The sequence below is a fragment of the Arachis hypogaea genome, chromosome 18, assembly GCF_003086295.3.
Source record: "Arachis hypogaea cultivar Tifrunner chromosome 18, arahy.Tifrunner.gnm2.J5K5, whole genome shotgun sequence".
Lineage (NCBI taxonomy): Eukaryota > Viridiplantae > Streptophyta > Magnoliopsida > Fabales > Fabaceae > Arachis > Arachis hypogaea.
Window position 1 is genome coordinate 113629855 of NC_092053.1, and position 15747 is coordinate 113645601.

General features: G+C 35.9%; 1 protein-coding gene across 1 annotated transcript; it reads right to left on the minus strand.

Moving 5' to 3' along the window:
• Nucleotides 1–525: 525 nt before the first annotated feature.
• LOC112772179 (ADP,ATP carrier protein 1, mitochondrial) lies at nucleotides 526–4260 on the minus strand. Its single transcript, XM_025817064.2, has 4 exons — nucleotides 3949–4260; nucleotides 1925–2435; nucleotides 1463–1834; nucleotides 526–1044 (listed from the first exon to the last, which is right to left on the minus strand). Exons 1-4 carry the CDS (start codon nucleotides 4125–4127, stop codon nucleotides 748–750), a joined length of 1359 nt encoding a protein of 452 aa, XP_025672849.1. The 5' UTR covers nucleotides 4128–4260; the 3' UTR covers nucleotides 526–747.
• Nucleotides 4261–15747: the final 11487 nt, after the last annotated feature.

The following is a 15747-nucleotide window of genomic DNA, read 5'->3' on the forward strand; positions in this document are numbered from 1 at the left end:
TTAACATTCAAACTCCTAGCTATTAACATGCTAAATTTATGCAATTAAATTAAATCAACTCCAAATTGAACAAGATTTTAAAACATTAAAATTTTTCAAATTAAAATTTGATTAGATCTAATTTTATAAATTTATCATATTAACATCTAATTAAGAACATCTAATTAAGATTGTCAAATATGTGGTGGCATCACTTAAGATGCCATATAAGCAAACTTTGATACCGTGAAGAATAAAAATAACTGAGTGACTAATACAACTAACTTAAAAAAGATGAACTAGAACAATGAGTAATCTTTAAAAACAAATTTGATCATTTACTCCTAATAAAGACAAACGTAAAGATTATATAGTCGAATAACAAATATTATTACATATGCTGTAAAACTGACGCATATAACAAAGGAATAACTCATCCCTAAATAAAATCTGTCGAATTCAACAACATTCAAAAACAATCTTATTCTAGGAATACGCAGATCAGAACTTAATAACAAGATATATTTCAAAATAAGAAACAATGAATGAGTTCAAAGTGGCAGATAACTTTGCCCGCCACTGAATAAATCATACCTTTGATAAAAAATTTTCCAGAAATTATAAATGGTTCTGGGACAGAATCCCACTTAAGTAAATTTATTAAACAAAATTTGCCGCAGCAAAAATGTCTAAAACTCTCGAAACTAAATGATTTTCATCGCCATCTAAAAAAAGAACACTATAACTTAAAACCGACGCTAAAAGGATTTAAGCGCCACCAGAACCGTACTTCTTGCCGAACACAATAACCTGAAGCTTGTCGTAACCAGCAAGCACACCAGCACCTGCAACGGCACGAAGGATGTTAGCACCAGCTCCCTTGAACAAGGACTTGGCACCCTCATTCTTGAGGATTTGAGCAAATGCATCCATGGAGCTCTTGTACTTCACCGCCTCGCCGGATGTCATCATCATTCTTCTTCTGACAGTGTCAATTGGGTATGATGCAAGACCAGCACCATTGGTGATGAGCCATCCAAGAGCAAAGCTAGCAAAGAAGCTATCCTGCAATAGTACAAAGAGAAAGCAATATTTCAGCGAAAGATTGTGGTGGTGAGAATCAATGATATGAACAATGTTATCACAATCTACAATAAATCATATATTATCAAAAGATAGTAAAACATTGAATAAATGTCAGGCTCCACAGTGTAAGATCCAATAGAAATTAAGAAACTTCCAGATCACGGCCTGCAAGAAGAGTTGTAATCCTCTAACGTGAGTAAATGTAGGTGATTAAGTGATGGAGTAACCGCCATGAACACATAAGCTATTGACTGATTCAAGGTTGTTACCCCCTCACTTCACCCCTTAACAAATTTTCACTCGAGAATCTAAACTCAACTAACATAGTTAACAACAACAGGGAACTGGTTAAACCAAACATCACAGAAAAGAACGATAGTGCAGCATGAACACTAACCTGTAGGCTTCCAGTGAGAAGAACTGGCTTCAGGGAATCATACATTCCAAAATAGAGACCACGGTACACAATGATTCCAACACAGGAGATGTTAAAACCACGATAAAGCCCAGCAACACCATCAGAAGCCAAAGTCTTCCTGTAGACATCAACAAGGCCATTGAATTGTCTTTCTCCACCCTTCTTTGCGGCCTTGGCATCGTTAGCAAGACGGGTACGGGCATAGTCGAGGGAGTAAACAAACAAAAGGGATGAAGCACCAGCAGCACCTCCAGAGGCCAAGTTTCCAGCAAACCATTTCCAGTAACCATCTCTGTCCTTCTTGAAGTTGAAAAGCCTCTTGAAGTAATCCTTGAATGCAAAGTTTAAGGCCTGTGGAATTCAAATGGCAAATTTAACATTATGCAACAAGAAATAATAGCAGTTGATGGAACTGAAAAACAAATGTATGAAATAACTAACCTGAGTTGGGAAATAACGGATGACATTGGCAGTGTTACCTCTCCATAGGGAAATCACACCCTCATCGGCCATAGTTCTCTTAAAACAGTCACCAATTCCCTTGTAGGGCTCTGAGAGCCTACCTGACTTAATCATCTCATCCTGATTCTGGATCAAGAGCTTAACCCTTTCAATTGGAGCAGCAGCAGTTTTGGAGACTGCAGCAGAAACACCACCCATGAGAAAGTCGATAAGGAAGTTTCCTTTCTCTGCTGGAGCTGCGACAAAAACAGGGGAGGCTGTTGCTGTAACGGCACTCAAATCAGTAGTAGCACTACATGCCGGCATCATTGGGTACTGCAACCCTGCATTTGTGTAACTCCCAAATGCACGCCTTTGGTACAAAGCACGCTGGGGGAAGGCTCCATTATAGCTCCTGATATCAGATGATGAGTTGGAGCGGAGATGGAGCTGTCCAGCAACCTTCTCCATGATTGTTGGTTGCTGAACCTGATCAACCATGGTGGATTTCCTGGAAAATAAATTAATCATAGCATCCATGTCAAATATATGCAATTAGTAACCGAATTTACTAAACCACTCGTATCAAGAACAACCACCAGAACAAAGTATTTACATCATATTGCTATCTATGAGGACCATCATACAAGCGATACAGGTAGAACAGAGTTATCTATGCCATTGTTACCACTACAAAAATCATAGAAAATATTAGGTTTCTAAGGTACCCCTAAAACATTAAAGGGTAACTGTATCTATTTGTAAATAAAAATATCCCGATAGGGTAACTGCATCTATTTGTAAATAAAAATTATCCCGATGTGTTACTAGCCTCAAACTGTTAAATCTTTTAAATTATACCAAAGCCATAGATTTAAATTATACAAAAACCATAGATTATAAATCACAACTGTCAAATACAGTAACAGTACCAATACTCTATGAAAACAAGGGCACTAAAGGAAATCCCTAAAAATTACATAACATAATTTCCTTCCTCTAGTGTCAAAGTATCATTTGAAAATCGGAACAAAAAGGCAAGAAAATTTGTGCACCGAAGTACGTGTCATACAGCAATCAAACTTTTTATATCCATTAAACAAGTATAAGTATGTACAATTGTACATGAAAAAGCAGGGATTCAACAACTTTGTGAGCATATTTCATTAAAATATTATGATGATGCAAAGCAAACCTCAAATCATCTAAAAGCACGTACCCATCTAAAACAAGTAAAAAAGTAGAATGTTTATATATATATATATATTATAATACAGTCTAAGTTCCAAGAAATTCTCAATCTTTATTTATAAATCACATGTAAAATACAGTAGTACAAGGCATAAAAGACTCCAGGGATTTCATATAAACACGATCTACAAAAGATCACATAAAGAAGGATGCAATTACAATAATATATAAGGGACTTTCAAGTTTGAAAAAAAAACATGGCACCATAATGACATAAGCCAGTCTACGAGTGAAGGCGACGTTTCCACCAATAATAATTACCCAATAGAAAAACCACACTATGCGAAACGGAGATCACAATAAAAACACAGCCATAAACAAAAGCCAATTAGATCTAGCCATCTTGAAATATCAAAATAAATAGAAATCAAAATTAATAAAGAGCCAATACTCAAATCATACTTCATATGAAACATCAAAAAAATTTTATAAAACATAAATACAAAAGCAGGGACCTTTTCCACCGACGCGGTACGGAAACAGATCTAGATCACAGATCAAGGTCAGCACGAATCAGATCGAAGAAAACTAAGACACGGATCTATCATTTAACAATGAAACAGTAACCAAAACGCACACAAAACACATCTAAACCCCGTAAAAAGAAAATTTTGATAAAACGGTGGGTCTCGCTCATACACTGACAGATCTGAAGAGCTAACATGTTAAGGGAAAAAAGAGAGAGAGAAGAAAAAACAAGAACAACACCAAGATTTTCGGATCTGAAAGAGTGTGAACCGAATAGAAATGGAGGTTTCGGAGTTTAGCTTTACCTTTCACAAACAGAGAGAAATGAGATTGCGAAAGGAATGGGATGGGAGAGGAGATTTTTGCGGAGGCGTGCGTGCTTTGAACGAAGCAAAATCGCCCAACAGAATACCCATTTTATATGCGAATGTAGTAGGGGAACTTGTGGGTGGGTCCCATTAGGGCACACGTGTAACACTATCATTGAGCCATGTCAGAAGGAATCCATACTAGTGGGGTGATGTTTCGTTGTATGCTCCAAGAACAAGAAATTTTCCTTACTCCATGAGCGTATATCACCGTCCGAATATGTTTGGATTTAAGAAGAGAAATAGATTTCAAAGAAATTAGAAATTTGCTTTGATAAATAAAAAAAATATGAATAAACTACCATTTCTATCTACGAAAATTTTAAATGCTTACAAATTTATTTATAAAAAAAAAATTACAAGTATATCTATAAAAGATAAATTTTGTTCGATAAATTATCTAAACACTAAAAAATTACTTAGAAACTCCAAATTACCCTTCCCTCTAGCACTACTATCATCCTTTCTCTCTTCCAGCAACCACTAGCCATCACTCTCATCTTCGTCACAACCGTCAATCCTGTCCATCACAATTTTCATCATGTTCCTCACTCCAAACAGTTGGATTTAAACCCACTAATAAAAAAAATGTCTTTTTTGTTATCCTCACTCGTCACCATCAAATCCAAACCACCACCGTCACCACAATACAACATTCTAAAAGTGAACCAAAATGTGAGTGACGAGGACCTGAAGAAAGCATACAAGAGACTTGCAATGATCTGGCACTCCAATATGAACTCCCTCAACAAGTCGAAAATTGAGACCAAATTCAAACGTATCTCCAAAACATACAATGTTCTTAATGACCCTCCGAAGCTTTAGATCTATGATCTTTACGGCGAAAAGGCTTTCAAGTCTGGTCAGTTCTCCCGCCTCCACCATCATCGTTGTCATCATCATTCTACTATTTTTTCTTTCAACTCTTTGCACCATTATCAGAACGGGAACGCGCACCAATACCACGACTGCCAGAACCCTTGCATGTCGCCCTCGTCCTCTTGATTTAATCCCTATGATGCTAACGACATTTATGCTGAGAACTTTCACAGCAAAGGAGCTTATGTGGGCAGCAGTGGGTGTGGTCGAGAACGTGTTGCTGTGCAACTTGGAGGAACTATACAAGGGGATCAAGAAGAATATGAAGATCTCCAGAATAGTCTGTGATACTTTTGGGTAAATAAGAATCAATTTTAAACCCTAACCCTCAAGATGAGTCTGTGATGTAGTGAGGGGTGGTTGGGATTGCCAACGGTGACGAAGATAAGGATGATGGCTGATGGTTGCTGGGAAAGGGGACAATAGATTGATGTTGAAGATATAGATAGAGAGAGAGAGAAAAAAAAGAGGGAGATGATGGTAGTAGTAGTGGTGAGAAGGGTAATTTAGAGTTTTTAAGAAAATTTTTTAGCGTTTAAATAATTTTGTCGTATGGAACTCATCTTTCATGGGTACAATAATAATTGTAATTTTCTTTTTTCTGTTAATAGATTTGTTAGCATTTAAAACTTTTGTGGGTAGAAATGGTAGTTTACTCTAAAAATATAAAAGTTGATAACCCTACTCTTACTTTGTTGCGTTTTAATGTCTTATTTCAAAAAAAAATTATTTTTATGAATATATACCACTATACCACCAACGATATTTTTTTGAAAAAGAAATTTTCACCGTACCAATCATATTCATGATAAAATTCAGTTTATAGCAAACAGGAGTAAAATAAAAAACCATCGACAAATTAGTTAAATTATTCAAATTTTTAGCGATTAACTTATTTGAAATAACATAACACAACAAATATTTTTTTATAAAAAAAACATATTTTAGAACAATTTACGTAAATAAATTATCTTGAGTAAAATATTATCTAATTGTTCTAATATCAAAAGATTACATTTCGATCTTGTTCGATTTTTATATAATTTATTAGAGAGTTTTAGAGAATAGCCATTTGAATCTAATGAGTTGGAATTTTATGGATTAGTGAGGAATAATAATCCACCGTAATCCATTCGAGAGAAAAACGAATTACTTGTTTTCAATTTCTATGCATAATTTATGAAAGGCAGTAATGAATTATAAAAAAAGAGAGAATTGATTTGAGAAAGCATAAATATAGCTTAAACATGAGTGTGTTGAACGAATTAAATTCTTATTACATATATTTTATAATTTCGTGTATAAATACATGTATCAAAAAATTAATTCGTTCAACACACTCACATTCAAGCTATATTCATACTCTCTCAAACCAACTGTCTCTCTCTTCATAATTTGTTGGTACCTTCTAGAAATTATGCATAGAAGTTGAAAACAAGTGATTCACTAAAGTCTTCTTAGTTCGCTTTTCTCTCTAACGGATTATATCAAATTATTGTTTTCAAATAATTCGTGGAACCCTTTAGCAGATTATGTAAAAATGGTTAATATGTGAAACCCTCTAACGGATTATTGACGAAGAGAATTCTTGTATGGTTCGGAATCAATCAAAACAAGGATCAATTCGTTAGTAGTATAGTCCAAACCAACAACGAATTCTCTCAATTAAATGTTTTAAATTCAAATTATAATAACCGAGATCAAGAGTACTTCAACTTCGGGTCGTTCTCCCTAGGATGCAATTGAAAGTGTTTCTCTTTCGGTTGTGAGGGGGAAAAGGGGGGTTTTCAAGCAAGAATTGAAAGATTAAAAGAACTAAGCGATGAAAGAACTAAGCAATGATCAAAATTGGAAATTAATGCAAGCAAAGGTAAATAGGATCAAAACTAATGAAAATGCTATAAATGCAATAAAGAGCCTTGACTTGGGAATGAGAATCCAAGGAATCCTATCATCGCCATAACCACAACTATGGTAATTATGATGAGTCAATCTCACCTAGTCAACCCCAACCATCGAGGAGTAAGTCAAGTAAGCATAATTGACTTTAATCCATAAGTCCTAACCAACTTACTAAACTAGTTGATAAAAGGCTAGCGTCAATGGAAACAAGAGTCAACTAACTACCCAAGAATTACCACTAAATGTCGGATATTATGACTCTAGTATCCTAGGAACTCAAACCACAAGCCAATGTGGGAAAATCTACTCAAAATCTAAGGTTGGCATTTTCACAAATACCTTATGTGCATAAAAGTAAGATATGACAAACTATAACCAACAATCAACAATACCAAACATAAACAAGCAATCAAACATAAAGGAAGCATGAAACATAAAATTCATTAATCAAAACTTCAAGAACTCAAAATTGTAATTGTAAACAAAGTGCTTGAACCAAAGGAATGAAAGTACTTTAATTAAAAGGAAATTGAGAGTACTTACAATTAAGGAAGCAAAATGAAAGATCAAAGCTTGCTATAAAATGCTACAATTGAAATGGAAATTAAACCCTAAGAGAGCATTTTTTACTCTACTCCTACTCCTACTCCTAATGCATTTTCTAACTAATCTACCCTAATGAAATCTTGTTCTTCATATGTGTTGAATCCCCTTATATAGCACTCCAAATTCAGCCTCAAATCTTCAAAATTTGGGCCAAAAGCCCTCAGAAATCATAAGGCACGCATTTCATTAATGAAATCACGTGCAGGGACCTGTGCGGATGCATAGTCGTGTGCGTCCGCACACTCGGCTGAAAATTGACCTGTGCGTACGCACACATGGAAATTCTCGCTTGTGCGGGCGCACGCAGGGCTGTGCGCATGCACACTTTGTTGTGTGTGATTTTCCTTGTTTTCTTCATATTTTCTCCCTTGTGCATGCTTTCTTCCACTTGTGCCCATCCATTCTCGCCTCCAAGGCCTGAAATCACTCACAAACCATATCACGGCATCGAATGACATAAAAGTGGGATTAAATTGCTCTATTAAAGCACAAAATTGCATGTTTTCATATTTAGGTTCAATTTATGGATTAAACACAAAAGTATGCTATTTTGGTGCTTAAGTGTGAGTTCATGTGCTAGAATCCATCCCATTCAAGTCAAAATAAACTAACAAATATGGACTCATCAATTCCCCCACACTTAAACAATAGCATGTCCACATGTTAAACCAACAAAGAAAACAATCAAGAGGGGTTCAACTTATTAAATGCAACTATATATATATATATATATATATATATATATATATATATATATATATATATATATATCCTATGAAATTAGTGAAAACAAACAATCAAATTCCCAAGCAAGTATAGACAATTAGGGCAAAGCAAGAAAACAATCCATTGGAACCAAAATCTAAAGAATTGATCCAACTCATCAAAATGAAGTAACTTGCAGGAATACATGATAAGAAGTATGGAAACATAGAATTGAGTGATCAAACCCTCACTAGGTGTGTATACACTCTAAGCACTCGGTATTTAGGGTCAATTCACTCAAATCTCCTTCCAATCATGCTTTCAAGGATTTTCTTTTCATCTAACAATCAACAAAAAGTGATGCATGAATGCAATTATCATGAGGACTTATTGGGGTTGTGATGGGGTTAGGATAAAGGTGGGATATATATGGCTAAGTGGACTAAAATGATTGAATCCTTGATTAGTTTAAGTATTCAACTCAACCTATATCAACCAAATCAAAATAAAATGCAATCCTAACCTTCCATCACTTTTTTCACACACATTCATGTATGCTCTTTCACTTACATCATATATGCATTCCTTATTCATTTCTTTTCTCTTTGGAGTAACTTTTGTCCCCTTTTCATGATGGTGTTTTTTTTTTTTATATAAAAGATAATGCATATGGTTCAATAGCTCATACATGAATGCACCCATTTTCTAAAATTTTCAATGAATACCCAAAATCAAACAATTTGATTCACTACCAATGTTTCCAAAATTCCTCCATACTTAAATGAAACACACTCCTCAACCTAAGCTAATCAAGGATACAATTCAAGGTAAATCATGGTTTTTCGCTTAAGATTGTGATGTGCTAATATCAAGAACAATGGGGCAAATAAAGCTCAAAAGGGGGTTAACAATAGTAGTGCAAAGGGTAGGCTATATGGGTAGAGTAAGCTTTTATCAAGGATGGCCTCAATCATGCTCAATGCAATTCAAAACTTCAATCATTGGAAATAAAGAATCAAGCAAAACCAATATTACAATCATAGAAGAGATATATCACACAATGAACAAAATTAGTGGTTAAAAGGTATAACCACTCATTCAAGTTCAGAAACTCACAAGGTATTTTTTTTTACTCTTTTATGTTCCATAAAAAAAATCATTCAAGCAAGTTTGAAAACAATTTCTTAATCAATTTAATAGAATGCCCTTGAATAAAATTCTTGGGAATTCTTGTTGTTTTTCACCAAAATTATTTCCTATATGTGTGTATGTTGTGATGGATGCAAATTTTTTTTCAAAATTTCCTAGTTCTTTTCCTAATTTTCAACAAGCAAAAATTAACATGAACAATTAGGATCCAGATAACTAGGCATATGCTATTCACATCATCCAATCACAACTTCTATCTATAAAATATATACCATGCAAAAGATGCAAAATGCAATAGATATAAACTATGATATATGTACCAAAAGAAAATGCAATGCAACAGTTAAAAACACTCCAAATATGTATAAGAAACATAATAAAAAGAAACAAAAGTAAAGTGCAAAGTGTTAGGAAAAGAAAGTTTACGCCCCAAAATGACGAATCCTCCCCCACACTTAAGCGTTGCACGGTCCTCCGTGCACGAACACGATCCGGGGAGAACGTCTCTCAAGAGCTCCACCTTCGGTTGGTGGATGCGAGGGCTTGGGTTGTGTGGAAACCACCAAGTTCAGTGCGGGCTTGGCATCTCCATTCTCGGTGTCCTCCTCATTTTCCGGTTCCTTGCCTTCATGTCTCATCCTCAAAAGGAATGAATAAAGTATAATTAGAACTCATAGGCAAGTAGTACAAAAAGGTAAAGGGGAGGGTAAATAAGTATCTAATTGAGGAAGTTTGCATAGTGGTGTGGAATACACACAACGGCCGGTTAAAGTGGCATCCACACAATGAAAAAGTAAGTATGAGTTCCTCAACTAAATGGCCTAAGATGCAAGCAATGAATGAGCATCACTTGAAACACAAGCAAGCTTAGGCAATTGCAACAAGAGTGAATTGAATTTAAGAAATATTAGATATTGAAGGTGTGCAAGTGCAAGAGAAAAATTGATATAAAATAGCACAACAAATAATAATCAATGTAATGATGAAGAGAACTACCTATTCATCTTTAAGAATCATCAAATAATTACATGGGAAGGTGCTTGCTACAAAAAGTGCTAAGTCTTGATAAGAATCAAGTCAAGTCAACTCAAACAAATGCTAAACATTAACAAGGAGCAAATATCTTGTGATGCGATTATATTGACTTAAAGACCATGATGAATAAGCAATTCCATTCAATTCACTAAATTCAATATGTACTTGTTAAAAATTACACCAAATAAGAGACAAAAAGTCAATTTCTAAATCAATTTGGTGCTTAGTAACTCAAGACAATGATCAAGTACATGATTGAAATTCCAATCCAAAACAACATCATAATCATTTAAAAGTGCACAATTCTTGATTAGAATACCAAACAAGAATATATTCCAATACATATGGTAGCTACAACACATGGATTAAACAGAAAGCTCATTCAGGCATTATGTCAAATATATGGAATGCGGTGCACATATTCAACAAATTCAAGCGGAAATTCAAGCATCAACAACCCCTAAATAAGAAATTGGAACACTTGCAATACAGCAAACAAGCAGTTAAGCAAAAGGTAAGCTGAATAACCAAAGTTAAATAAGAAAACCAAAAATTAAGCAAGCAACTAAACGTAACAAAGAAGATTAAAACAAGAAAATTAAAAAGATGAAGAATAGAAAAGAAAGGGATAGGCAACAGTGGCACTTGGGTTAGCCACTGCGAGGCTCACGGCGGTGGGGTTTCGCCGGAGAAGAGAAGAAAGAAAGAAGAAAAAGAAGGAAGAAAGAAGAAATACGAGAAAGAAAGAAAAGAAGAAGAGAGAAAAGACCTGTGCGGACGCACAAGGTCGTGTGCGGACGCACGCAAGGAAGAGAGAGGGGTATGCGCGCGCACTACAGCGTGCGAGCGCTGCGAACAGAAGATGCATCACAGCCTGTGCGGACGCACAAGAAGGTGTGCATTCGCATAGAAGGAGGAAAGGGGTTGGGTTCACACGCACAACATGTGCGTGCGCTGTTGGCAGAGGGGGTCTAGAGATGTGTGCACGCGCACAGGCGTGTGCGCACGCACAAAGCACTTCTTTTTTTTTTTGAAAACATAAAAATGACCATGTGTGCGTATGCACAGAGAGTCGTGCGCACGCACAAAATAAAAATGTTAGGGGGTGCGCATGCATAGAGGGTGTGAGCGCTGCGAACAGAGCATGCCACAACGTGTGTGCGTACGCACACAGCTGTGCGCTCGCACAGGTAGTGAAAAACAGGGGAAGTGTGCGTACGCACGAGGCTGTGCGCACGCACAGAACTCTGTTTCTGCAATATTTCTAAAGCCTCTAGGGCACCAATCTTGATATTAATCAAAGTTTTTCAAGCCCAAAACACATCATTCATAAAAAAACACATGATCAAACATAAAATTCAACTAAATTCAACCTAGAATGCAATTAAACTAAGCTAATTAAAGAGACAAAATTCAATAAACAAAACTAAAAGAAAGAAGGGTTGAAAGGATATTACCATGGTGGGGTGTCTCTTACCTAGCACTTTGGTTTTAAGTCCTCAAGTTGGACTTTTGAGTGAAGCTTGTGTCATGATGGCTTATGCTTCCACTCATCCTTGAGTTGCCACCCGTGCTTGTTCTTCAAGAATCCTTTGGGATCCCAAACGAAGTACATCAAGCTCCTAAGCAAGCTCAAGCAAGTAATTGGGATCCAAAATTGTTGGTTGTGGGGTTGTATGCCCGGATCCCACACTTTAGTTTCTCTATCATCTTCTTGTTGATTTTTACTTGTGCTCTTGGATGAACAACCTTCCCAAGCACCTTTGAAGCACCCACTCAAGTGTTGGACTCCTCCAAATTGTACCTTGCACCACTTATGCTTTGAATTCCTTTGGCAACCAACACCCACTCCTTTACCATTTAACACTCCAAGAAGCACCTTGAGTTGATAATCCGTTTCCAAGAGAGCAAATTAATGTGAGCCTATGAAGCTCATTGAAGAAATTATCACCTGCTCAATTTGTCCTTGGGGTGGAATTATCCTATTAAGCTCTTGCATGTATGCCTCCACTTCTTGGATGATCACCTCTTCCTCACCACCCATATCTCTCTCAAACTTAAAAGGAGAAGGTTCCTCAAGATCATTGAGGGAGTTGACCAAGGTGGACAAAAAATCATTGATGATGCAATCCACTTCTTGATCAAACTCCCCCAACTCACCATTTGCCTCTTCCGGATCGCTAGTTCTAGCTTCCTCCTCTTGTGCATATTCTTGTCCTATCTCCTCTTCTTTTCCTTGAGACTCCATGTTCTCCTCCTCTCTACACTCCTTACTTGATTCTCCACCTTCTTCAAGGGGAATGTCTTGAATGGTTGAGCGTATTGAGGCCAAGCAGTTCACCGCTTCGGCTATGGTGGCCATGAATTCCCCTTGCGTCCTTCGGAACCCTTCTTGCTCTTGGAAGAATGCTTGAAGGTCTTGATGTTCTTGGGGCAAGGTTGGAAAGCTTCATCTTTGGGTGGGAAAGAAGGTTCAAAGGTTGGGAGAAAGGTTGTGTAGTTAGAAGGTGTGTCATGTGGGTGAGGATATTGAGGTGGTGTATAAGGGTGTGATGGTTCATATGGTTGGTAGCAAGGTGTATAGACATTTTGATTCCATGGAGGTGTATGGTGTGGTACTTGAAAGTTGGGTGGTTGGAGGGTATGTATGGGGTATCCTTCATATGTTTGGATTTGGTAGTCACATAGGGGAGGGTTTGGCTCATTGTAGTGTGAGGGAGGTGTTTGCCATGAGTGTTGCTCATACACAATTGGTTCCTCCCTTGATTGGGTCTCCCACTCCATGAAGTAATCCCAATTTGGATTTATCATTGATAAACCACTATTTTACGATTTATCTTATGCTCAATTGAGTGGATTTTATCAATCTTTCATACACTTGTTCATACTAATTGCATGGTTTTACATTTTCCTTCCTAATCTTGTGCTATGATTGAAAACATGCTTCTTTGGCCTTTAAATTGCTATGTTTAATCCTCTCTTATTACCATTCGATGCCGTGATATGTGTGTTAAGTGATTTCAAGGATTACAGGGCAGGAATGGCTTAGAGGATGGAAAGGAAGCATGCAAAAGTGGAAGGAATACAAGAAGTTGAAGAAATTGCTAAGCTGTCCAGCCTGACTTCTTTGCACTCAAACGGTCATAACTTGAGCTACAGAGGTCCAAATGATGCGATTCTAGTTGCCTTGGAAAGCTAACGTCTGGGACTTCGAAATGATATATAATTTGCTATAGTTTCCATGAGGATAGATGATGCGGACGCGTGTATCACGCGCACACATCGCATCTACAAAAATCAGCGTGACAGAATTCGCAATTAGCGATTTCTGGGCTATTTTCGGCCCAGTTCTGGGCCCAAAAAATACAGATTAGAGGCTATAAAGTGGGAAAATCCATCCATTTATTGATACAACATTCAATATACATAATTTTAGGTTTTTAGATGTAGTTTTTAGAGAGAGAGGCTCTCTCCTCTCTCTTAGGATTTAGGATTAGGATTAGGATTTAGGATTTCTATCAGTTTATGGTTATTTTCTTCATACCAGGTTCAATGTTCCTTTAATTTACTTTCTAGTTTTATTTATTCTATTACTTTAATTGTTATTTATCTTTTCAATTTGATTTATGAACTTTCCTATTTTAGAATTGAATATTCTATTTAATATTATTTAAGGTATTTCAGATTTATGATTGTTTTATTCTATTTTTGATGCTTTCAATTTAATCTATGATTTATTTTCTCTTTTTGGCTTTGGTTAAATAATTGGTAACGCTTGAGTTATCAAACTCAGCAGTTGATTAGAAATTTGGATTGCTGATTGATTTGGATCCCTCTAAAGCTAGTCTTTCCATAGGAGTTGACTAGGACTGAGGAATCAAGTTAATTAGTCTACTTGACTTACCTTTATTTAGTAAGGGTCAACTAAGTGGGAGCAAAATCTAATTCTCATCACACCTGATAAGGATAACTAGGATAGGATTCTCAATTCTCATACCTTGCAAAGAGATTTTCTAATTATTAATTTATTTATTTTTCTTGCCATTTAAATTATTTGTTCATTATTTTAAAAACCCAAAAATACGCTTTTTCTATAATCAATAATAAATCATACTTCCCTGCAATTCCTTGAGAAGACGACCCGGGGTTTAAATACTTCGGTTATAAATTTTATTGGGTTTTGTTACTTGTGACAACCAAAGTTTTTGTACGAAAGGATTTTCTGTCAGTTTAGAAACTATATCTACAACGCGATTATTTTTATAAAATTCTAAATTAGCAGAAATCTGATCGTCAATCATACCCTACAAAACATTCACAACCAAGCTCCAAGCAACAAGGGTGATAGCTCATAGAGAAAGTAGCAAATAAAAATAAAGGACATCAATAAACAAGAAAAAACAAAAACCTAAATATTAACAAAAAAAAAACCAAATAACCAAAAGGTAAACTATTTACACTATCAACATATTTACAACAACCTAAAGATAGCACTCAATTGTGTCCCCGACAACGGCGCCAAATTTGACGAGAAGAATTTATCATTGATCTAGATTTTCACAAAATATAAAATTCCATCGTTGAAAGTATAGTTTAAATCAACAATTAATTCCCAAATCAAATAATAAATTCAAAGGATGTCACAATACAAAACAAATATATTAACCGAGAGTATTTAGCTCTCGGGTCGTCTTCCCTAGGAGTTGCAATGAAATGTAATGTTATTGGCTATGAGAGAGCAAGAGCATGGAAGCATGGGGATTGGGAATGAAAGCAAGAGCAAGCAAAAAATGTAAATAGCGAGAAAGTAAATAGGAAGCAAGAAAGGCAAGAAATGTAAATAGCAAGGAAGTAAATGATCATGCAAGAAATTAAAGGAAAGCAATTAAAGGACTCTTGATAAGAATTGGAGAGTTTAGGATTCCTATCCTAGTTGTGGACCACAAACATAGCAATTGTGTGGGATCAATCCAAATCAATCAATCCTCATTGAGAATTAGTCAAAAAGCCATAATTGATTTCAATCCATAAGTCCTAGTATACTCACTAATTGCTTAGTGAAAGACTAGCATTAATGGAAACCAAATCAATTAATTATTCCTACACAATGCAGAATGGACATCCACAACTCAATTCCACCCAAACATTCAATTTCTCAACCAAGAGTGTGAAAACTAAACATGCAAGAAATTAAACATCAAAGCAATAGAAGTCAAAAGCAATTAAATAAAAGTAAGTAAAAGTCAAAGCAATTAAATGCAAAGCAAGGAAAATTAAAATGCAAGAAACCTCTTGGCAAGTAATTGAGAGCTAAGGCTACCTATCCTAGCCATTGACCACAAACATGGCAATTGTGAGGAATCAATTTAAACTAGTCAATCCTCCTTGAGAACTAGCAAAAGTGTAATTGATCTCAATCCATAAGTCCTAGTCAACTCACTAATTACTTAGTGAAAGACT